General features: G+C 58.7%; 1 protein-coding gene across 8 annotated transcripts in view; it reads right to left on the reverse strand.

Annotated features, from left to right (window-relative positions):
* Positions 1 to 577: 577 nt before the first annotated feature.
* ZC3H4 (zinc finger CCCH-type containing 4) overlaps positions 578 to 22776 on the reverse strand; it is a 39578-nt gene continuing 17379 nt past the window's right edge. For 4 of the 8 annotated variants that reach the window (XM_070633065.1, XM_070633066.1, XM_070633070.1 and 1 more), the window contains 11 exons: positions 20927 to 21149; positions 19541 to 19695; positions 18766 to 18862; positions 18520 to 18659; positions 17791 to 17898; positions 16252 to 16363; positions 15582 to 15691; positions 9243 to 9607; positions 8684 to 9027; positions 5495 to 5746; positions 578 to 4326 (listed from right to left, as the gene is read on the reverse strand). In XM_070633065.1, coding sequence (XP_070489166.1) covers positions 2810 to 4326; positions 5495 to 5746; positions 8684 to 9027; positions 9243 to 9607; positions 15582 to 15691; positions 16252 to 16363; positions 17791 to 17898; positions 18520 to 18659; positions 18766 to 18862; positions 19541 to 19695; positions 20927 to 21149 — 3423 coding nt within the window. In that variant the 3' untranslated portion in view covers positions 578 to 2809. Of the gene's footprint in view, positions 4327 to 5494; positions 5747 to 8683; positions 9028 to 9242; positions 9608 to 15581; positions 15703 to 16251; positions 16364 to 17790; positions 17899 to 18519; positions 18660 to 18765; positions 18863 to 19540; positions 19696 to 20926; positions 21150 to 22776 lie in introns of all 8 variants that reach the window. The other 4 variants (XM_070633067.1, XM_070633069.1, XM_070633071.1 and 1 more) reach the window with 3 other exon arrangements.

Genomic DNA, 22776 nt, shown 5'->3' on the forward strand with positions numbered 1-22776 from the left:
AGGCTGCAGAGGGTCTGACTCCTGGATCACAGGCTGCCGTCTTCCAGCTGTGTCCTCTCGTGTGGAGGGGCAGGGGGACTCTGAGGGGAAGGCCTCCCTTATAATAGCACTAATCACATTCAGGAGGGCTCCATCCTCCTGACTGAATCGCCGCCCAGAGGCCCCACCTCCTAACACTGTCGCCCTGTGGGAATGGGTTCCACACATGGACTCTGAGGGGACACGAACGTCCAGTCTATGCTTCTCTGGGCCCCCGTTCCTTCTCATCCCCAGAAGCCAGCCTAGGCGTCCTGTGTTCGTCACTGGCCTCGTCCTTGAGCCGTGTGGGGGCAGGACGGTGCCCACGTGGGCCAGCCTGTCATCGCCGATACAGGAACCGGGGGATGCCAACGGCCAAGGCAGGCTGAGGCTGCGGGCAGGCAGTCCCACAGCGGCGTCATGAATGTCACCCTGGGGCCGGCCACCGAGAGGACAGATCCAGGTATCACCCCCACTTCACCGGGCCACCTCCGACCCTCCTTGTTATTCCTGGGGCAAGGGGTGGTGGGGTCAGCACGGAGGGACGAGACCTGCAGGCTTTTTAAAATAACTGCATCCTTTAATGGCAGTAATACAATTATTGGATTAAGAGACCACAGGAGAAAGGTCAGGTGACGTTTCTGGAAGACAGATATGGAGTACAAAAAGGGGGCGGGACAGTCATGCGACGATCATTGTAAAAATACATACGTTATATACATATTTGCACCGTCAACTTTCAACTCTGAAATAGTATTTACACTTTTGTTACAATCCTGGTTAGAGAACAATTTTTCTTTAAAAGCTCGGCCTGATGGCAAAATGAAAATTTCGGGTGAGTTCACAGTCCCATGAGGTTCTTAGGCTGAGTATTCCAAGAGGAGGGTTCCAGCTTCTATTTCATCCACAGATTTCGGTTTAAAAAAAGTATTTAATTTTGCTTTTACAAAAGAAAATTCTCAAGGGGGTGGGGGGGGGGGAGGAAAACACAGCCACACTGTGTTCGTCTAACTCACTTTACAAACACCAAGGGCTGCGGCCCCTGCTTCAAGGCCGACACTGGCGGCTGAAGGAAAATCTCGCTAATGATTGTTCATAAAAACGAAACAAAAAAGATGCAAAGACGCAAGGACAAACCAAACCCACCTGATTGTGGGCGCGGAGCCTGTCTGTGGCTGCGGGGCTGCCTCTCCCGCACCCGCTACGGCCCCAAACTCAATAACTATCTTTTTTCCAGGCGAGGTGTTTGCAACAGGAATCTCGTTCAGCCCTCACCCCGAGGAGGTGAGTGGGGAACCCTTGGCTGAGCCGCAAGGAAGAGACGGGGCCTTAAGCAAGGCGCTGGGACCAGAAAAAGGCAGACGGTGGCCAGCAGGGAGCCTGGTGCAGCCACACACTTGGGGTGGGCCTCCTCTGGAGCTCTGTGGACAGGCCGGACCTCACAGGGTCCTGGGGGCGGCGGGGGGAGCCCAGATGTCTCTCCTCTCTCCCCAGCTCAGCAGAATAAGGGGAGCAGGACGCAGACTTCCAGCTCCGCACCCCTCACCTGCAGCGGGGGTCCCGGTCCCTTTCCTGGAGAGGGCCCAGCAGCCCCCGACCCTGCCTCAGCTAGTCGCCACCTTTTCCTCAGGCCCTCTTTCTGGAAGTGTCCACATCCCCTACACTGTGACACAACTCTGAACCCGTGCGCCTGTCGGCTTGTGAGAAAAAAACCCACACACCAAAACCACAGGCCCTAAAGATATGGCCAAGGAGGTGCAAAGAGAGCAGAAACACTTTGCGAAGACCCACCCAGGGCTCCTGACAGAGGGAGCCTGGCGGAGCGGCCACACGGCGGATCCTTGAGCTGTCCCCACAGCGGCCGGGGCCGGCACACTGGGCACCCTGACGTCTGAGGGCCAGGACAGACCCCGGCCCTAGGGGAGGAGGGCGTGGCCATGACAGGACAGGAGCTAATACTGACAGAGAACACGTGGTCTGGAGGCCGCCGCCCGGTCCGTGTGGCCCTGGAGCCTTCTGCTGCGGCCGGAGGGTGTGGGTTTCAACATGAACTCTGGACGGAGGAGGCGGGAGGCCCATGTGCGAATCCAGACAAGGCAGCAGTGGGAAAGGGCTCTGCGTCTTCCAGCCGGGCAGCTCCCCAGGGCTCTCTTCCTCTTTCTCTGCTACTCTCCCTGCCTCCACCGGCCCCCGAAGCTGCTCATCACAGCCTGCGCACTGCAGGCGATGGGCTTCGAGAAGCGTCTGGACCCGCTCCGTGCGGGTCCTGCCCACTGTCTTGGTTCCATCTCCCCGCACTCGTGCAACACGGCCCAGCAGCGTTCAGCAGGCTTTCTCAACGGTTCCCTTTGTCCTTGGGGGGCGGGGGAAGGAGGAGGGGCCAAGCCTTGCCCAGAAAGCCCACCAGACCCCCAGCTGCCAGACCGGGGCCCCAGCTTTCAGGGAGTCCCTGAAAATCGGCCGGCCAGGCAGAGTGCCAGCTGGGGCCGAGGCCCAGGGCCTCACGACTGTTCACATGCACGAGGAGGCGATCTTGGCGGCAGCCCGGAGCCCCGCGCACTGACCAGAACCGAGGATGGTTATATACAATTTATATGTGTCAACGAAAGGACTACTCGGGGGGGAAAAAAAAGAAAAAGAAAAAAAAAGAGAGAGAGAGAAAGAAAAACAGGTAAAAATAAAAGAAAGAACGCCCAGACCCCTCCCCTCCCCCCAAGCCCCCAGCTCCTGCGGCTGCCCTTACTATACCCCTGGGAAGGGCGGTGCCGGGAGTGCTGACTCCCGCTGAACACTACTGGCAGAAGGGCGAGGCAGTGGGGTCGAAGCCTTTAAAAACATCTTTCAGGGACCCTGCATCCTGCTCGCCCTCCCGCGCTGGGCTGTTGCCAGCAAACGGGCTCCCGGAGCCTGTCTTGGGCGCCTGCTTCACGGTCCCGAAGAGCGTGGGCACGGGCAGGTTGTGCACGCCGGGCTGCGGTGGGGCGCCCTCGGGCGGCGGGGTGCCCGTGGCGGCGGGGGCCGCGGAGGCCTTGGGCCGGGGCCGGTTGTAGCTGTTGTATCTGTCCGTGGCCGTGGCTGCCCCCCCGTCTGCGCTGGCCTTCCCCAATTCGGGCTGTTCCAGGGCCGACTTGCGGACGAACGGCGGCTCCTTGGCCTTGGCGGCCGAGCTCTTGCCATTGCCCTCAGTGCCCTTGGGCTGGGCGCCCGAGTCGGCGGCCGGCTCCGAGGCTTTGCCCCCCGCGTTGGGAGTCCTGGGGTCGTAGAGGCTGATGCCGCTCAGCACACTGCTCTGCCCGCTCCCACTGCCCTGGCCCAGCCCGCCGGCCGCCAGCACACGGGGGTCATAGGGCGCGGTGGCCGGGGGCGAGGACTCCCCGCTGGGGCTGCCAGAAGGAGAGGGCGCTTCGGTGGGACCAGGCTTGGCAGCCCGGGAGGAGGCAGCAGAGTCTGCTGGTTTCTGCAGCCGAGGGTCGGCGGGGGCCTTCCGCACCCGGGGGTCACTGGGCTTGTCGCTGGGGCAGGGGGCCGCTGAGGGGCCGGTGGCATTGACAGTCTTGAGAATTCGAGAGAGGAGCTCAAAGTCAGGCAGGTTGGAGCCGGATGTGCCGGGGTCCGTGGAGGTGCCCGGGCGCTGCCGGGGGTTGGGGGGTCCCGGGGCGGCGGCACGGTGCAGCCTGGGATCCAGGGCAGGCATGGACTGCAGGGCGGCGGGGACGGGGGGCACCGAGTCCTGCTTGGGGATGGGCAGGGGGATGAGGTCCTCAGGGTTCCAGAGCACAGTGCGGGCGAAGCTCGGCTTGCTCAGGGTCACATCCTTCTTGATGTGGCTGAACTGCTGCAGCTGCGACCTCGGGTCCCGGAGCGGGTGTCCGGGGAGGGGGTCCAGGGGAATGTTCACGGCCTTCTCCCTCAAGGCCCGCTCCCCTTCCTCCTCTTCTGCAGGGGGTGGTCCAGACCCCTTGCAGCTGCCGGGGCCTACAGGGCTGGAATGAAGGCCGCCGTCAGGCTTGGAAGTGGGCAGGGAGCGTGCCAGCCGAGGGTCGGAGGGCCCTGTGTCGCCTGGGCCCGAACCACTGGAAGCCTCGGCGTGGCGGGTGAGTCTCGGGTCCCGGCTGAGGCGGGGGTCAGCCAGCCGGCCTCCTGGGGGGTGTCCCTTCTGAAGGCGGGGGTCCCCCAGCCCGCTGCTGCTCAGCTCTCCCACCGACGCCTGGGGGCGGCTAGACGTCTGCTGCCTCAGGGTCTTAAGGATGGAGGTGACGCTGCTCCCACCTTCGTCCTCGTCACTCGAGTACCAGTTCCCAGTGTCACCTGAGAAAGAGCAGAGAGGAGCAGGGAGGGGTGAGTGGCCACCACATCCGCCACCAGCCCTCCTGGGCTCACACAGCCTGCTGGGGACATCTCCTCCGCCTCTCTCCTCTCTGCACCTCAGTTTCTCCTCTCAGGAACCCCTCCCCCGTGGGCTGCTGCAAAGAGCCAGTGAGCTCGGGCACCCAGCGCCGAGCCTGGCAGGTGGCTGCTGACCTTCACGGAGCGACTCCGTGTGCGCACTGCTGGAAGCGCTGTCTCGTTAATGCCCACCACCACCCGGGAGGTCGTGTTATCATCACGCCCATTTGATGGGTGGGAAACGGAGGCAGGGACAGGGCGGTGAGATTGGAGGCCAAGCCGGCGCTGAGCTCAGACTCCCAGCCCAGGGCTCTGACGTGCCCCACCCAGGGCAGGCCTGGCTCTGGGTGCCTGTGAGTGGAGACCACAGACGCAGCCCTCCCTGTGCCTGGGGCTCAGGGACACCTGCCCGGGGCCCCTCCCGACATTGCCCAGCAGTCACGGGCTGATAAGAGGCGGGGCCGGGTGGGCAGACTCAGAAACTGGCTCCAGTCCAACCTTCTTGGCAGGTGAAACTGGAGCCACAGGGGAGACGGCTGCCACCTCGTCCCACTGTCCCCACTTGCTCCCAGTCTCCTGTCAGGGCCACCCGTGGCCTCTGGCTCCAGGTTCTAGACACCATCTGTCCGCCCCCCCCCACCCTGGGCAGATGCCACTAGGTCCCCCGCGCGGCCTGACACGACATGGCAGTGCGTATGGCTGGTTTACGTCAACGACTAGTTCTCCTCGGCTTCCTGAGAACACGGTCTGGGGGAAAGGGGGCTTGAGCGACTCCCCACAGCCTCCTCCGTAAGGACACAGAGGGTGAGACCCTGCTGGCCGCTATCTCCTTCAGGGACCAGCCCACCGCCCTCCTTGATGGGATCAGGGTCTCTTCCGACCCCCAAGACACAGAAGGGCCAACTTGACTTCCAGTTTTCTCAGGGACATGCAACAGCCCCAGCCTGGCTTCACGGCCCTGGGCAGGGATGCTCTCTGGCCACAGGCTCCTGTCCAACACGAAACCCAGCCTAGGCAGTCCCCGCCTCTCCCCTGCACAGTGGCTGGGGCTGCGCCCTTCAGGGAAAGCCCCTCCCGGGGGGACACGTGCCTTCCTCATTCTCCCGGTCCTGCTTGCTGCTCTCAGCCAGCCTCCTTGCTCTCTCCTCCTCCTCCTGCTGCTTCTGCTGGATCCTCAGGTACAGGGCCCTCTGGGCCGAGGGCAGGAAGTCAGGGACACCGGCGCCCGGCTTCGGCCGGCCTGGGGGCCCTCCCTCAGAGAAGCTGTCGGGCTCCAGAGGGTGCTCGGGGAAGAGGTGCTCCCCAGGCTCCCCTGGCAGCTCTTCGTAGTGCCCGTAGTCCTCTGCGGCAGGGAAGAACCGAGGGTTCATGTGGGCAAGGGCCTCGCGGCACCACTCCACCCCAACCATGCCCTGTACTGCAAAACCACCCCCCATGGCGATGGCAAGGGATGCCCGCCCTTGCTGTCCCCCCCAGAGGGACCCCACGGAAAGCCCAACAGGACGGAACGCAGCAGCCAACTGGGGCGCCCCCACCCAGGATGCGGCCACTGAGAATGGGGCTCACAGCAAGGCTGAGTGACATGGGCAGGCTCATGACATGACGACAGGACACTATGGATACTGATACGACACAAGAAGCCTTGGAAGAGACAGACACAAACAGTGCCCCTGGGAAGGAGATTTGGGAGGAAGAGGCCAAGGGATCTTTCCCTTTTTACTGCACATGCTCCTGATCTGTTTTAATTCTGTGCAATGAACATTAATTTCACGATTTCTTTGTAACAATCAATAAAGAAAAACACTGTATCTCGTAGTGAGCTCACAAGACGAGCTCCACCAGGGTGAACAGACGAGTAGAGAAGAGAAGGAAACACACCAAAATGTCGCCATGGCCACACGTCAGCCCACAGGCTCACGGGTGACCCCTCCTCCCCGCCATGGGGCCCTGTCTCCTCACACGTTGATGAGCACCTGCTGCCTTTCAGGGGGCGGTCGCGGGGGGTCTCTGCCCCACGCAACAGGAAGCACAGGCTGAAGGTAGGGTCTGCCTTCACTCCTGACGGGCGGGCGCGCGCCCGGCAGCAGCCACCTGCCTCCACAAGCTCCACCCACGCGAGGGCCAAGGACCGGGAGCACGTGGGTGGTGTGGGACGACGCACCTAGGGGGGTGGGAGCGAGTGTGTGTGTGGGGGTGTGTGTGTGCGCGCGCGCGTGTGTGAGTGCTGCCCCAGAGAACATTCTGCGATGATGAAGCGTTGCCCGTCGGCACCGAGAAATACCACCACCACTACCCTCACGGGGCTACTGAGCAACTGAAACTCGGCCAATGCCACCAAGACAGCGAACCTGTAACTCAAACTGACAGGGTAAAATGACTCCATCTGTCAATGCTTCACAGGCAAAGTGTACAAAGCAAAGAGTGAAAGGTGGCCTCCTCTAGCCCCTGACCTTCGTAACATGCGAGCGTGATGGGCCAGCCTGCTCTATGCCACACCATGGCTCAGAGCTGGGGACACGCCGAGAGCAACAGTGCCGGTCCCCGTGCAAGGAACGTACCATCAGGGTGAATTCCTCGATGGCAGTGCATTGTGAACACACTACAAACCCCTGAACGGCACCCTTTAAAACGGCAGATTTCATGACAGGGGAATTAAGCCTCAATTAAAAAAAAAATCCAATTACCCTAGAGATACCTACTGTTAAGAGCTTGAACGACTGTTGGGTTTCTTCCCACCCAGACCGTTTTCCATGCATATTTCACATATATCTTTTCCCAGGGGAGGGATCGTGGGAGGCAGGTGCCCTCTCCCGCAGCCTGCTCTCCCTCACTCGAGAACATGCCACTCATCCTTCCACAGGCCCTGATCCTCACCCCAAACGCCTGCTCTCAACGGCCTCGAATGCCATCTACACGCCAAGGACTCACACTGACCTCCAGCCTGGTCACCCCGACACCCTCAGCGTTTCTGCATGGCTGTCAAAGGGGCATCTGACGCTTCACATGGCCAAGAGGAAGTGCTGCCCCCACCCCAACTCTCTCTCGCCAGCAGGACTCCTGCCATCAGGGATGAGAGACTCCGCCCCTCAGCCCGCCCCCTATCCGCCCCTGAGGCCTCACACTGACCCCATGGCTCCACCTCCAGACCACCGAGCCCCAGCCCTGCCACGCCTGCCACCTCCTGTCTGCACCCTGCTGGCCTCTGCCCAGGACAGGACAACTCCACAGCAGCCCAGGAGTCCCCGCCTCCACCCCGGCCCCACGTCCACTGCCTATGTATTCCTCCGCTCATCCTCCATCGCTCTTCCAAGGAGGCCACCTCCCGGTGGCAGGCAGTCTCGTGTGCTGGGACGTTCTGCCCTCCCTTTCCATTTCCGACCTACACAGCCCCCTGTGCTTTTCCCAAACAAGCAGACGGGGGGCCTCCCGCAGTTGCTGTGCCTCCTACCTGGGCCTCCTCCCCTTCACATCCCGACTCACACTCGCTCCTGAGAGCTCTCTGCTGACTGTCCCTGCCGCGGTACAGACCCTCCCAGCCCGCCTCCGCCCTGTCACCCTCCCATGGTACTCCACTGCACTTCTAGCAAAGATCAACGCTGGACTTAGCTTGCGCACTTATCTACACATTTCCTGTCTGTCTGCCTCCACTAAAAGGCAGCTAAGGCAAGGTAGGGGGCTGCTTTGTTTGCTCTGGCCCCGGGCCTGGCCCCACGCCCGGCACTTGGCAGCAGTGGGCACAGCTCATCCTTTCTGAGGGTGGCCCAGTATCCCCTATGGCTGCAACGTCGTCATCTAAACACCCCGAGTGTCCGAGATTCAGGTTGTTACCAATACACGTTCTTGCTTTAATAAGGAAGGAAGGAAAGGAGAAGGAAGATGGTCAGCTGTGGGGACAGAACAAGCAGAGTCACAAGGCTGACACCGGCAACTCCAAGCCAAGAACTGTCTGCAAGGAGGCCACACTGGCAAGAGCACTTCAGCCTCACAGCCCGACCCCTTCCCACTGCCCCTCTAACTCCCCAGCCTCCTGATTACAGGGACGCCAAGCGAAACCTACACGAAAACTGACTACAGTGAGAATAACCACAAGCCCCTTTCAGACTGAACAGGGTGGTGAATCTCATGTCACTGGAAATGCGTGACCACTCACACGACAGAGATGGAGGTGGATTCATGCTTTCAAAGACTCGGACCAAAGAAGAAAAATCACCACCTCCCAACCAGATTCCACTGTGCAAGACCCAGCGGCCCAGCCGCCCCCAGACGGAGCCCTGTATACCTGTGTCCCCGATGAGTCCCGGCTCCATTTCCATGCCCTCCTGCTGCTGGTAGAAGTTTTCATAGAAGTTCTGGGCTGGCGGGATGGGGGGCATCATTCCAGAGTGTGGGGAATCTCCGGGACCATAGGGCATCATTGGGGGGCCGCCAGGTCCCATGGGCGGGCCAGGGTTCATGCCAGGGCCCATCGGCATGTCGGGGTGCATGTCCGGGTGCATGTCGGGGTGCATGTCTGGGTGCATGTCAGGGTGCATGTCAGGGTGCATCGGGCCCCCCATTGGCCCTGGGGGGCCCATGTTCGGCCCAGGGCCCATTGGCCCTGGGGGTCCTCCGGGTCCAGGAAACCTAGGAGGAGGAAATGGGGCCAGTGAGAGGGCTGCAGAGGACGGGGGGCGGCCACACCCCTGAGGAGACACGGAGGCTTCCACGCGATCGAGCAATGGAGGCACCACACTGGGATCCCGAGCGCTCTGGAGAGACGCAGGACGCTGCCCTGGCCAGGCTCACAGTGATGGGCCGCTGGCTCAGAGGAGCCTGGCTCTGGGGTCCAGGGAGCTTACCTGACGCCCAGCTTCTCCGCCAGCTGTCCTGTGGGCCGCACCACAATCTCGAACAAGGAGGGGATCTTCTTGTTGTACATGTCCTGCTGCTGCTGCAGCTGCTGTGGGGACAGCGGCTCGTGCACCGGCATGGGCATCTGCGGGGGCCCGGGGGGCGGAGGAGGGGGCGGGGGTGGGGGTGGGGGCCCGCCCTGCATGGGCCTGCCGTTTGGAGAGGTGGGGGCCGGGGGGCCGGGGGGCCGAGGCGGGGTGGGCAGGAGGCCCACACCGGGGGGCGGCTTGGGCAGGGGGTTGATGCCCTGCTTCTTCAGTTCCTCAACTTCCTTCTCGTCCTCAGCGCCCGCTTCCGCATCATCAGCCAACATCTGTGGGCGAGAACAAAGGGGAGTGGTGATCAGGGCAGGACAGGATGTACGTTGTCACGGATCCCCCCGGGATTGAAAGCTAAATTTTCTGAGGGAAACTCTAAAGCAGAAGGCCCCTGAGCCCTCACAGTATAAGGCCAATGACCACAAAGATTCTTTGGCACAAAAATCATTGTCTCACGGCACAGTCATATCCACTCTGTGACCAGCTGGCAGCGGGGAGCCATTCCTACGTTGCAGCAAAATGTATCTCACATAAAACGCACTATTTCACCATTTTAAAGTGTACAACTCAATGGCTTTAAGTGTGCACAATGTTATACAACCTGTATCTAGTTCTAGAACTTTGCAGTCACCCCAAAAGAGGACCCCATGCCCATTAAGCATCACTCCCCACTGCCCCTCCCTCCAGCCCCTGGCAACCACTCATCCACTTCCTCTCTCTACAGTATCTGTCTATTCCGCACATTTCATATAAACAGAATCCTATAACATGTGGCCTTCTGTGTCTGGCTTCTTTCGCTAGGCACGATGTTCTCAAGGTTCACCCTTGTTGTGGCCTGGATCACCTATCTTTACAGCTAACAGTCCACTGTCCTGCTTCGATTGTAAGGGGCTCTCGTACTTGCAACCAAACCGAACTCCTTCCTGTGACCCACAGGACCTGACAGCAGCCTGGGCGTCTGGGGAGGCCTGTGGGCACCTGGTGGCTTCATCTCCTTCCACAGGGCCCCAGACTCCTTGGCCCGAAGCACCCAGCCCCACTGCAGTCTGCGGACAACCATGCTCTGTCTCCTGCAGGGCCTGGCCTGACCCAGGCTTCTCCCCAACATCTGCTTTTCCCTCTGTTACCAACTGTGTGGCTCCGTGTCCCCAACTGTTGGGGTCTCTTATTAAAGGTCAACTCAGAGTGACTGTCCTGGTCTCCTACAGTCATTACTGGAACACCATTAGCTCCCTTCAAAGCACTGCCCAGCCAAGCTTTGTAAGATTGTGTATTTCATCATATCCTTGTCTACTCCTGGCTCACCCGACACCTGTCAGGTCCATGAGGCCAGGACAGTGTCATGCCATAAGGAACCCCCAGGCCCAGCCTAGGGCCTGACACAGGGTACACGGACAACTTCAAAGCCTGGGTTTGAGCAGAAGGTCTCACCAGTGAGGATGCATGCAGAGAAGGTAATGCGGAAGGCCTGACTGCTTCCCCTGGAGGCCTGCTTGCACGCTGGCCCTGGCTGGTGTCCGGGACCCCTGGATCCCGGGAGAGTGCCTCGCATGCCCTGACTGAAAAGTGGGGCTCCCTGGGCCTAAACTGTCTGCACAAACAACGTGCTTCCTGCTGGACACCCTTTCCTCCTGGGAGTCTGGAGCTGTGGCACGTGCCAGGCAGAGGCCGCCCCCAGTAACAACCCTGGGCGCAGACTGAGTCTCTAACGCACGTCCCTGGGAGAGGACATTCCGCATGTGCTGTCACAACTGGAGGAGCTCAGCACGTCCCATGTGCCTCCACGGGCGAGGACTCCTGGAAGCTGGCGCCCGGTCTCTCCAGCCTCCACCCCGCGTCTTTGCCCCCCTGCTCACTCTGCCCTGTGTCCTCTCACTGCAGTGAAAGCTTGGCCCTGAGTGGAACTACATGCCTGCTCCTGGGAGCCCCCAGCGAATGGTCGAGGCCGGGCCTGGTCACCGTGGGGACCGTGGCATGGATGCTTCAGTGAATCCTAATGTGGGCTCTGAGCGGCCCCGTCCCCGGCGTCTGGGCCTCAGCACTGCTCAGGACAACTCCTCTGCCCAGGGACAGCAGGGCGGCGGGAGCAGGACCTCCTGGCGGGTGCCAGGCAGTTCTCGGCTTTTCTGTCTCCTTACCATGAGTAACAAGATCTGGACCCAGGACAGTGGGGTCTATGAAGACTCTGGCTTTGAGGGGAATGGGAAACTTGGAAACTGATGAGTGGAAACCATTTCTCCCTGAGAGCCCTGCCACACACGGTGTGTTCTCCGTGTGGACCAGCAGCACAGGGGACCCGCTGAATGGGAACTACACGTTAACACGTGCCCACTGCCCTTTGGGAAACACTGCCAGACACCAGCCGGGCTCAGCGGGGGTGCCCAGAACCTGGTGTCCTTCAGCAGTGTTCTCAGTGGGAGGCGGGCCGCGGGCAGGCTGCAGCCACAGCCCACAGGCCGTCTGCTTCACCGCCCCCACGGTCCGCTCACCTGCCGGCCCCGTTCCGGGTGTGTCCCCTCCCCAGCACATACCTCCCTCACTCTTCACTTCCTGCTGGTCACTCACCTAAGGGCCGGCGCAGCGTCACCTCCTCCCTGAAGCCCCCCTGGGTGTCAGCCTGTTGGAGAGCCTCTGGGCTCCCCGCACGCTCTCTCAGTGCCCGATCCGGGCGTGTACTCAGGATCTGCCTGATAACTGGACCTGCCTCTTTATCACTGTGGCCCAGGACCCAGGACAGCATCCGACACAAACGAGGCACGATCACAGGTTTGTGGGTAAATGAACAAGGAAAACAAACAGGTGCATCTCCCCCTTCACCCCCAGGCTCTAAGGAACGGCTGGCTAACGTCAGGACGGCGGGGGCGGGGGCGGGGATGGGCGCTAAAGGAGGTAAGGCTTTGACTGGCCCACTGTGCCACTTGGTGCTCCTCTCCAGTGGGTCTCCCCTGGACACCACCTCGCCCTTCTCTGGGCCCCAAAGCCCCAGGCCCTGTCCACCCCCACACCTTCGGTTACAGCTAGCCCTGGGCTGGGGCTCCCACACTCATCTCTCTGGCCAGAGCCACAGGCCCCATCTCCACCTGGTCATACCTCCTTCCACGTACCTTCTCCTCCACAGGCCACAAGCATGGCTCTGTGAACGAGGGACCCACCCCTGTCCCCACCCCTAAGCCAGGATGAGGGGTGTCAACCCCGACTCCCCCTTCACTTATCTCCACACCCAAACGCTGACCTGGAGCTGCTGCCTGGCCCTGCAGAGCGACTCAAGGGCCCTCCTTGCCCTCCACTGTCTCTGCCCGGCCACCTGTCTAGTCTTGCCACCACCAGTGGCACACCAGCAGAGCAGAGACGGCCACGCCCCCGCACTGCTAGATCCTTTCAGCGCTAACTCGGTGCCCGCAGGTAAAAGGCAAAGGCACATGTAACAAAGTCACACCTCATTACACAGGAACAAATGTGACCGCAACTTCCCTCCCATGGACGAGGAGCCACGGTCCGGCCGTGGAAGGTGCCACACTCCCTCGGCCTCCCAGGCTCCCACCCACAGTGCCCCCTCGCTCCCTGCTCTCAGCGCCACCTGCCCCGCCAGACCCCTGCCCTTCTTTCAGGTCTCCTGCGACACCAGCTTCCTGCCACCCCCAGGCCCCCGACAAGGTCTGCCCGTTGTGGACACGCTGCACATCTCTGCAGCACTCAGCACGCATGGGGACCCGCCAACGCCCCTCCTCCACCAGACCATGGGCTCAGGGACCGAGCTGCAGGACCCCATCCCTGCCAGCCGCCAGCGACCAGCGGGCACCTGACAAATTCACGAGGAACCGAGTGAACTGAGGCTCTCACCTACAGGAGCCCCTCAGGGAGGGCATGCTGGTCCCGGGAAGCGGGCCGCCGCCTCCTGAGCCCCCACCTCCGCAGGTCCCTCCTGCACGTGGCGCTGCCGCTTCCCAGCCCGCCCCCGTCAGGGCCTCCACCTCCACTGGGTGCCGGATAGCAGCCTGAGCTCAGAGCCTGGCCCGGAGAACACCTCCTCCTCCCCAGGATGCAGCCTCCCGCAGCCTCACTCGGACCCCACAATGTCCTGACGAGGCCTGCACCTCAGGACAGAGCAGCGCCCTGTGCTCATCTCGTCACCCAGTGTCTCCCGGTCCAGGCCAAGTGCCGCCTCAAAGGGCCTGCCTGTTCACAGACCTCCTGTGCGTCCCTTCATGGCGTCTCTGCCAGCTAGGACAAGCACTCCTGTAGATTTTACTTTCCGACCACCCAAATTCAATTTTGGAAGAGTTTTTCCAGATCCGACGCTCATCTGTAACCTACTGACACTTGACTTTAATGTCTGCGACCGGAAGCTGAAATGTACCACCTTGCTTTGCTCCGGGCTGTCATCAGGGCGCCTAACGCTGTGCTGTCCCACATGGTAGTCCCTGGCCATGTCTGGCCACAGAGACCTGAAACGCAGCCAGTCCAAATTAAGATGGGCTGGAAGGAGAAAATAAGCACCAGATTCCAAAGACATAGCACCAAGAAAATAAAAATCTCAATTTTTTTCATTATTTATATAACTTGCCAAAATGATGTTTTGGACATGGATTCAGTGGGTTAAGTAAGAGATACTGCTAAAATCAATTTCATCTGTTTCTTTTGCTTGGCTACTGTGGCTCCCAGAAAAGTTAACTATTTGGCTCTGTGCTGGACGGCGCTGGTCCAGGGCGCAAACTCTGAGCCCCCAGCAGGGGGCAGCCCTGAGCCAGAGACTGTCCAGTCCTTCAAAGGGGACCGAGGCCGCCTTTCCTGTTCCCATGGCAGACCCTGTGAGACAGCCAGACTCCAGGCATCTACTGAGTACATAACTCTGTTCCTAGGGCAGCAGGCGCCCCAAAGGGCCCGATGAGAGAGAGCTATGTCCACGCGCACTCTGCCAAGGAGAGCGGATGTTCCCTGCTTGGCTTGTGAGGGCTCCCCACTCCCTTGGGTAGCCAGGCCACTGCTTAAATAGGGCAGTCACTGGCGCAGGGACTCCTGAAACTGGCCGACGCACTGACGGACTGGATCCTTTCATTCTCCAAACACTGCCATGTCCTCAAACTTCTTGCGAACTAGACGGCAGGAAAGCCCTCCCCTGAGAGGACAGCTGTTCCCGCACCCACTCCCTTGGCTGTGAGGGGACCAAGGACAGGAACCGGGGCCCCTAGAGTGCTCATGACTCCTCAGGGAGAACAGACACCAAGAGGAGTTTCAAGCGTCACCTGGCCGGTGAGGAAGCCCTGACACCTCACCCGAGGAGGCTCCCCTCACAAGAACCTCCACTTCCCCGTCCTTTTCCTACTGCATAGCAGGATCCTGAAGATGTGGAAGGAAACATTTAACATCTCCAGCAAAAGATGACCCACCCCAAGTCTCGTCCTCTCCTTGCATATCATGGGCTCTCTCTAAAGGATAGCTAAGGGGCCGGCCCAGTGGCAGAGTGGTTAAGTTTGCGCACTCTGCTTTGGCAGCCCGGAGGTCACAGGTTCAGATTCTAGGCACAGACCCAGACACTGCGCATCAAGCCATGCTGAGGCAGTGTCCCATACAAAATAGAGGAAGACTGGCATGGATGTTAGCTCAGGGCCTCTTTGTGCTTGAGGAAGACTGGCCACAGCTGTTAGCTCAGGGCCAATCTTCTTCACCAAAATAAAAAAGAAGAAGAAGAAGAAGAAGAAGTGGAATAACTGGAATTAAAGTTAAAAAAAAAAAAAAAGGACGGGGCTGGCCCGGTGGCCGAGTAGTTAAGTTCGCGCGCTCCGCAGCAGGCAGCCCAGTGTTTCATTGGTTCGAATCCTGGGCGCGGACATGGCATTGCTCATCAAACCACTCTGAGGCAGCATCCCACATGCCACAACTAGAAGGACCCACAACGAAGAACATACAACTATGTACTGGGGGGCTTTGGGGAGAAAAAGGAAAAAACCAAAATCTTAAAAAAAAAAAAATGGACAGCTAAGAAATCACAATATATGTTCGGACGCACAGCAGGCAACAATCCTTTCATGTGGCCGCCCCCCAGTGAAAACTGCGCTGGCCGGAAACAATACACATGTGTGGCCACCTCGATTCTCCCTGCAGAAAAGAACATGGTCCCCACTTCCTCCTTAAAATGGCCCAGCTCCAGATCAATGCAACCGGGAATTCTGGTCCTGCACAGAGGCCAGACGGGACGGCGCAGCTCCCGTGCCCGGCAGCCACGGCCCCACCGCGAGCCACGGACACTACCTTGTCCAAGAGCTCTCTCGTCTCCTCGGTCAGAGGGTCGTGGGAGAACATGCAGTCGTCGCCGTTGATGCAGTTCCCGGTGGTGTGGTACAACTTACACGGGAAATCACGTTCACGGCAGGTTAAGGCAAATGCTTCAGCTCGTGCAACCCACCCGGGGCCAGAGTCCAACACCCTTTGTTTTGGGGATGAGAAAACTAAAGCCCAGAGACGGAGATGACTTGCTCAGGGTTACACAGCAAGTTGGCAGCAGACCCAAGATGAGACCCTGGATCTCGAGACTCGTGCTCCAGAGTGTCCCCCACCCCACCATGCTGCTGCTGGGGCTGTGTCTGCAGATTCTCACTCAATGGGAGCAGGGATGTTCAGTGACTCGCCCAAGGTTACAGAGCCATTTGGAAAAGTCTCAGAAAGATAACAGGCAATGGCATAGCCCAGTCTCGAGAGTACATGTAAAGAGAACATAGAGCGTGTGTGCCTCAGTTTACCCATCTGTAGAAGGGGAACAACAGACTTGTCATAGAGCAGATGTGAAGGAGATGGAGACGCACAGGCAGCTCTTGGCACGGCGCTGCACGGAAGGCGAGCAAGCGAGCGCAGGGCGGCGGTCATGACCCACGAGAAGAGGTGTGCACCCTCAGCCAGGGGAGACGCGGGCGCCAAAGGATATCGTGCATGTAGGGGCAGTTCTCCGCTCTGGCGCAGAAGCCGGTGATGTAGAATTTGCACAGCTCTCGCTTCTTCGGTAGCTCGATGTCATGGCTGAAATTGCAGTGGTCCCCCTAGAAGAGAAGGAACGACAGGGTACAGTGGTGGCGCCCTAACCTGACTCCCACCGCCAAAGGGAGGTTCTGCTCTGCCACCCAAGCACAGGGGGGCCAACGACAAAATGAATCCCCTCCCCCGGGAAAGGGCAGGCTCATAAGGACGCCTTCCCATCCATTTTGCACTTGCCACACAGCGAGCTCCTCTCTCCCGGGCCCCCGCCTCCCTCCCCCGCGGCCCCCTCCACTGCCTTCCACAGCTGCTTTCTAGGCTCCCTCCTCTCCTCTCTCTTATCTACTCACTGTTCCTCACTGTTTGCTGCGGGACAGCCGGTCCCCAGGCCCAGGCTTCTTCCTCCCTAACACAAGCCCAATTTTGTTGGGGAAGAATGTGCCCAGCTAAAAACACTCCATTTCCCAGCCTCCCTTGCAGTTCTGGACAACGAGACACACACACACGTCTCCAGGGGGGACAACACTGCTTCAATTTTTAAAAAAATCCCCCTACCCATTTTTATTCCTCCTAGCCCTTAGATGTGACGCCCGGAGGCACAGCAGTCACTGAGCAACCCTGAGGACAAAAGCCACAGGCTTAAGGATAGCAGAATAAAAAGCAGGAAGGAGCAAGGGCCCCCAGGGCGCCACTGCCCCCCGCCCCAGACTCCTTGTTCTGAGACAAATATCATATATTTTCACGAGTTTTCCATTATCTGCAGTCAAATAAAATCCAAAGCAAACAACACTCAGGTGAACTGAAGACAGAAACGGCTCCATACCTGTTTCCTCGAACTCTTAAGAACGGCTACTTATTGTTTTTGTTATTTATATGTATTCACAAGTTTCTAAAAATACGAACTGTGACTATACTAAGGAATATTTTATGCGCACACACACATCTGTTTGAAACAGAGCGATGTTTTTTCCTAAGACAGATACAAGGCACAGCGTTCCCCGGGCACGTGTCCGCCGGGCTCTGCCGCTGCCTTCGTATCTGAATAAAGAGCTGGCTGGCTGACAGTGCTGGCTACACTCGCTTCCTTCAGAACTCTGTGGGCAGTGGCCCTGCTCGGGCAGTGCATCCGCTGTGCAGTTCACGGCTGGCCCAAGTCCCCCCGTCTCTTCTCTGTGGATGCCTTAGTAATGCCCTCTCCAACACTCAAGCGCAGTAACTGAACTGGATAGGCTACGTCTCTGCATTAGCCCCAATCCTAGTAATACGCTTGAGGCCATACGGACTAGTTGAAAAGTTTGGCCAAAAATCCCCCCAAACCAAAAAAACCCAGATGTGTCATCTTGTTCTGGCTCCTCACTCTGCAGAGGGAACTGAGGCTTCCAGGCACTGTCCCCACCTAGGGTGGCTTCCAGAACACTCCCAAAGTCCCGTGTGTCTTCTGTGGGGTTGCTGCCCGGCTCAAGGCTCCCAGGTACTGTAACTGGTCCCTTACCCATGTGCACCGCCCTTCCACAAAGTATTTGCAGATGGCTTTGCCTTTCTTGTCAGACTGCTGGTGGAACTTGTCATGGTCACTCCTCCTGTAGCTTCCGCCGCTGTCCTGTTAGGAACACAGAGTGTGAATGTAAGGTGGAATGAAAAGGAAGGGCGGGGAGGGCCCGTGTGGGCCACCAGGAGGCAGGCTCCAAGGGATGAGAGCAATGAGAGACGGTCTGTGGGGTGAGACGGGCATTTGTTCAACAGAAGTGTCTTGGTGTGATGAGAGCACTGCCCGGCAGGTCACGTGCAACGCCGAGGCTGTGTGGGTGTGAGCGTGCACCCTCCACAGTGTTGGATGGGAAAGCTTCCGGTACTCTGAGCTGTGGCAGCTGAAGACTCGAGCACCACACACCTGTGCAGGGACACGTCCACTCCCAGGGGAGGCAGCATGTGCCTTCCTGCAAAACTCTCCAGAGCTAACTGGATGGGTCACCTAGAACCTTCTGACCCTCAGAGACTCGTTACGGGCGACTGCAGGTGCTACACAGCCATGGTGTCACCAACAGAGGGTCTCACCAGCAGTGCACCCCCACGAGACACGATTAGCGCTGATCGGCCCCAGGGAGCGGCCAAGGGGAGCAGGGGGCAGGGTCAGCCTCAGGGGGCAGCTCATTACAGAAAGGAAATTCTCAGCAAGGGGCCCTGAGCGACAGGATCCGATCAGAGCGGAGAGCTGACTCACGCCCATGTCGTCGTCGTAGAAGTCCTCATCGTCGTTCATGCCGCCCTTGGTCAGCCCTCCTCGGCTTCCGCCTCGACCGCGGCCCCGGCCCATCCCTTTCCCGCGACCTCGGGACCCCCGGCCCCGGCCTCGACTTAACCCTGCCGAGAAGAGAAACAGTGTTCACCCGCTGCCCGTCCCCAGGCCCCGGGGCCAGGAGCCGCCAGGAGGAGCCCGCCGCCTCAGCCCTCCCGGGCCCCTTCCCACCTCGCCCTCGGCCGTCCTTGGAGCGGCGGTACTGGTTCAGCTCCTTGGAGTAGTCGTCATAGTCCTCGTCGCCCATGGGCTCCTCACCTTCTCCATACTGGAATCCCAGAGGGACAGAGAGCGGGCGCGTGTTACTCGGGGAACAAGGGACGCTGCCCCTAACCACACACGCTGCCCCCTTTTCCCTCCAATCAGGACAGGAGACTCAGACGGGCGAGTGAGCGACCCAGGGTCTCAGCCCTGAGCCCCACCTCTGCACGCCGCACCGAGTGGTGGGTGGTCCTAATCCCTTCCCTGGCAGCCTCTACTCTGAAAACTCTGGCCCATGGGGCAAATCCATTAGGGCGTCTCTGTACACCATGGGCAGCTGCGTGGCTGTGACAAAGACGGGCATGGAAAGGTCTCAGGCAGGGAGAGAACAGGGAGCGTGTGAGCTCTCCTCCGTCTGCGTGCACGCGTGTGCAGGGGTGCGGAAACACCTGACTGCAAGGGTAGAAAGCATTTCTAGAGCGCGCCCAGGACCCGTCTCCAGGCACGGGAGCTAAGCCATCGGGACGGCGGTGGGAGGAACATGTTTTCCGCAGCTCAACCTTTGGGACCCTCTCAATTTTGAACCACAGGAAGGTTTCCTCTATTCCGAAATAAGAAGTGAGCACTTTCAAACACAGAGGGCTGCCAGCTGCCGCTCTGTGCACCTAGGTCTTCCAGGCCGCCCCCCACGGCACCTGCAGCCCAGCAGCCACACGCCCCCTCTCCCGGCGGGAGGAAACCTTACTTCCATCTCCTCCTCGTAGAAGTCGTCTTCGTCCTCCGGGTGGTCTCCTCCCACGGAGCCTCTGCCCCTGCCTCGGCCGCCCCTGCCCATGCCTCGGCCTCGAGAGCCGCCGCGACTTCCTCGGCCCCGGTAGCCCCTGCCGCGGCCTCGGCTGCCTGCACAGGGATTCGGACGGTGAGCACCGAGCGGGAGAGGAACCCACCAGCAAGACGAAGTGAAGCCCTCCTGTGCCCCGAGCAGTTTCCATCCTCCTCCTCTTCCAAGGAGCCTTCCCAGCTGTCCCAGGCAGACCTGGGGTCCCCCGGTCCCCACGATGGGGGAGCCTCAAAATTCTGAACACACCCTCTATGGCGCTCACTACACTGTAGGCCGTGCTGTCCAACACAGTGGCCACCAGCCACACGTGGCTACTGAGCACCTGAGACATGGCCGACCAACTAAAAGACGCTGTGAGTGCAAAGCCCACACTGGATTTCAGAGACTTAGTAAAAACAAAAGAGAGACAGAATATAAAATATCACATCTGTCTATTTTGATCACATGTTGAAATAAGATTTTGAATGTATTAGGGTGATAAAATATATTGTTAAACTTAATCTCATCTACTTCCTTCTACTCTCTAACTGTGACTACCCGACATTCTAAATGACATGAGGGCTTATGTTATATTTTGACTGGAGAGCCCTAGGCCAGAATCTCCCCAAAGAGTAGGGCCTGTCCAGGCAGGTGTCCAAGACAGACAGCTGAAAGCACAAACACATGAACGGCCACTCAAGCAAGAAGTGGGCCTCAGGCAGGGCTAAGAACTGCTGAGCTGGAAGATTCTGGACGCCCTCCTGGGCTGGGAAATCTCGCTGGCAGGGCATGGTTCTAAGAGGCCAGGCGGGTCTCTGGCATTCCGCCCTCCCTCGCCATCCTCCTAACTGCCACAGGTTCAAGGTTCAGAGGTGTGGCAGTCCCAGGGGCCACGGTCACACCATCAGGTAACAGGAGCTGGGAGGAGGGGGAGGCGGCTGCCGAGGGCTGGGGCAGCGGCTATCAGTTACCCTGACCCAGATGGGAGAGAAGCTGTCCTTTCTCTCTCCTCCAGGCTGACCAGGAATTTAGAAACCACCCTCCAGCCATGCCGGCCTTCTCCCTGCCTCATGCCAGCCTGCCTCCATCCCAGCCGCGGCCTCAGACGGCGCCCTCTTCTCACGTGGCTAACTCCAGTCCCGGGGCCCTCCTGCGCTCCCCAGCCCTTCCCCACCATACTGAGCTAGTCCTAACGGAGGCCCGTCTCTTCTCCCGGACCTGAGGCCCCGTGAGCAGTGGCCGACCAGGTCTGTCTGGCTCTGCACCACGCCCCCGGCTCCGACGCCCTGGAGGAGCTTCTGCGGGCCTCACCTCGGGCCCGGCTGCTGCCCTCCTTGGCGCGCCGGTACTGGTTCAGCTCTTTGGTGAAGTCGTCGTAGTCCTCCTTGCCCAGGTCCTCCTCCTCGTCGCCCTCGTACTCCCCGTACTGCTCGTTCTCGTAGTCTTCGTACATGCCGTAGCCTTTGCTGTCCATCTTGGAGTAGCCCTTCTTGGGCAGCGACGTGGTGTGCGACGGAGGGTACTGCTGGTGGGACTGACGGTGGGAGGAGGGTGAGCCAGCCCGGCCTTGGGTCCAGACCACCAAATCCCCAGTGCTCCCTAAACTGACACATCTGTCTGGGGGTCCCTGCAGGCCCTGGGCCTGGTTCCCACCTGAGTGAGACACAGGCAGAGGGCCCAGATGTTTCTATTCTTCAGAAAGGGCCACGGCTTGAAAGAAAGTGGAGAAACACAGAGCTCAGGATCTCTAAAGAACCAGGGAGGGGAGAGAAGGGGCCACTTCCCGGGATACAGAGCAGTCTCCCGCGGGCAGGCAGCCGGGGAGGCAGCAGCTCCTTGGTCAAGATTTCCCTGGGGCCTTGGAATTCAATTAACGCCCTGCTTAGCAACCACACTAGAAAGCCATTTTACATGATGCCTTCCAAAGTATGTTAGTGCCAAGGAATACTGAATGAAGTTAAATAAACATACATATAAATGGAAGCCACCAAGATGTCCCTCAGTAGGTGAATGGATAAACAGACTGTGGTACAGCCAGACAACAGAGTACCATTCAGTAATTAAAGAAATGACCTCCATGAGGCCGGCCCGGTGGCGCAGCAGTTAAGTGTGCACGTTCCGCTTCAGAGGCCAGGGTTCACCAGTTCGGATCCCCGGTACGGACCTGGCACCGCCTGGCAAGCCATGCTGTGGCAGGCGTCCCACATATAAAGTAGAGGAAGATGGGCATGGATGTTAGCTCAGGGCCAGTCTTCCTCAGCAAAAAGAAGAGGACTGGCAGCAGATAGCTCAGAGCTAATCTTCCTCAAAAACAAATAAAAAAAAAGAAATGAGCTCGATAGCTATGAAAAGACACGGGGTAACCACAAATGCATAGTGCTCAGTGAAAGAAGCCCATGTGAAAAAGCCACATACTGCATGAGTCCAATGTATGACATTCTGGAAAAGGCAAAACTATAGGGACAGTAAAAAGACTGGTGGTTGCAAGGGGCTCAGGGGGAAGGAGAGATGAGTCGGCAAAGCGCTGGAGATCTCAGGGAAATGAAACTATTCTGTGATACAGTATGGGGACTACAAGACGTTACACATTATCAAAACCCAGAGAACTATGAAACAGAAAGGGAGGACCGTAACGTAAACTACAGATTGCAGTTAATAATAACGTATTGATATTGGCTCATCAATTACAACAAATGTACCACACGAACGCAAGATGTTACTAATAAGGGAAACTGGGGGGGGGCGGGGGGGAAGCTGGGTAGGGACTGTACTCCTGGTCCATTTTCTATAAACCTAAAACTGCTCTAAAAAATAAAATTAATTTAAAAAAATCCTCATTATTAAAACAATGAGAAAATACAAAACAGAGATAGATACACAGATGCACACAACTACTTTAGCAGACTTTGAAATGCCTCAACCCCCAGCTCCCAATCTCGGGTTTAAAGCCTGAATCTACTTTAGCAGATCAATGTCAACCACAGGATTTTACAATAAGTTATCTGTTATGATGGGTGATGCTGAGTCCAGGACGCCTGGGACATCTCTAAGAGCTACTAGTTTTAAAAGCATTTTTAATCCAAACTCGAAAATACATGTTGATTTTTTCTTCTTATTGGTTTTGCTGGGGAAAAAAACCATATACCAACTGAACAAATAAT

The sequence above is a fragment of the Equus przewalskii genome, chromosome 9 (assembly GCF_037783145.1).
Source record: "Equus przewalskii isolate Varuska chromosome 9, EquPr2, whole genome shotgun sequence".
NCBI lineage: Eukaryota > Metazoa > Chordata > Mammalia > Perissodactyla > Equidae > Equus > Equus przewalskii.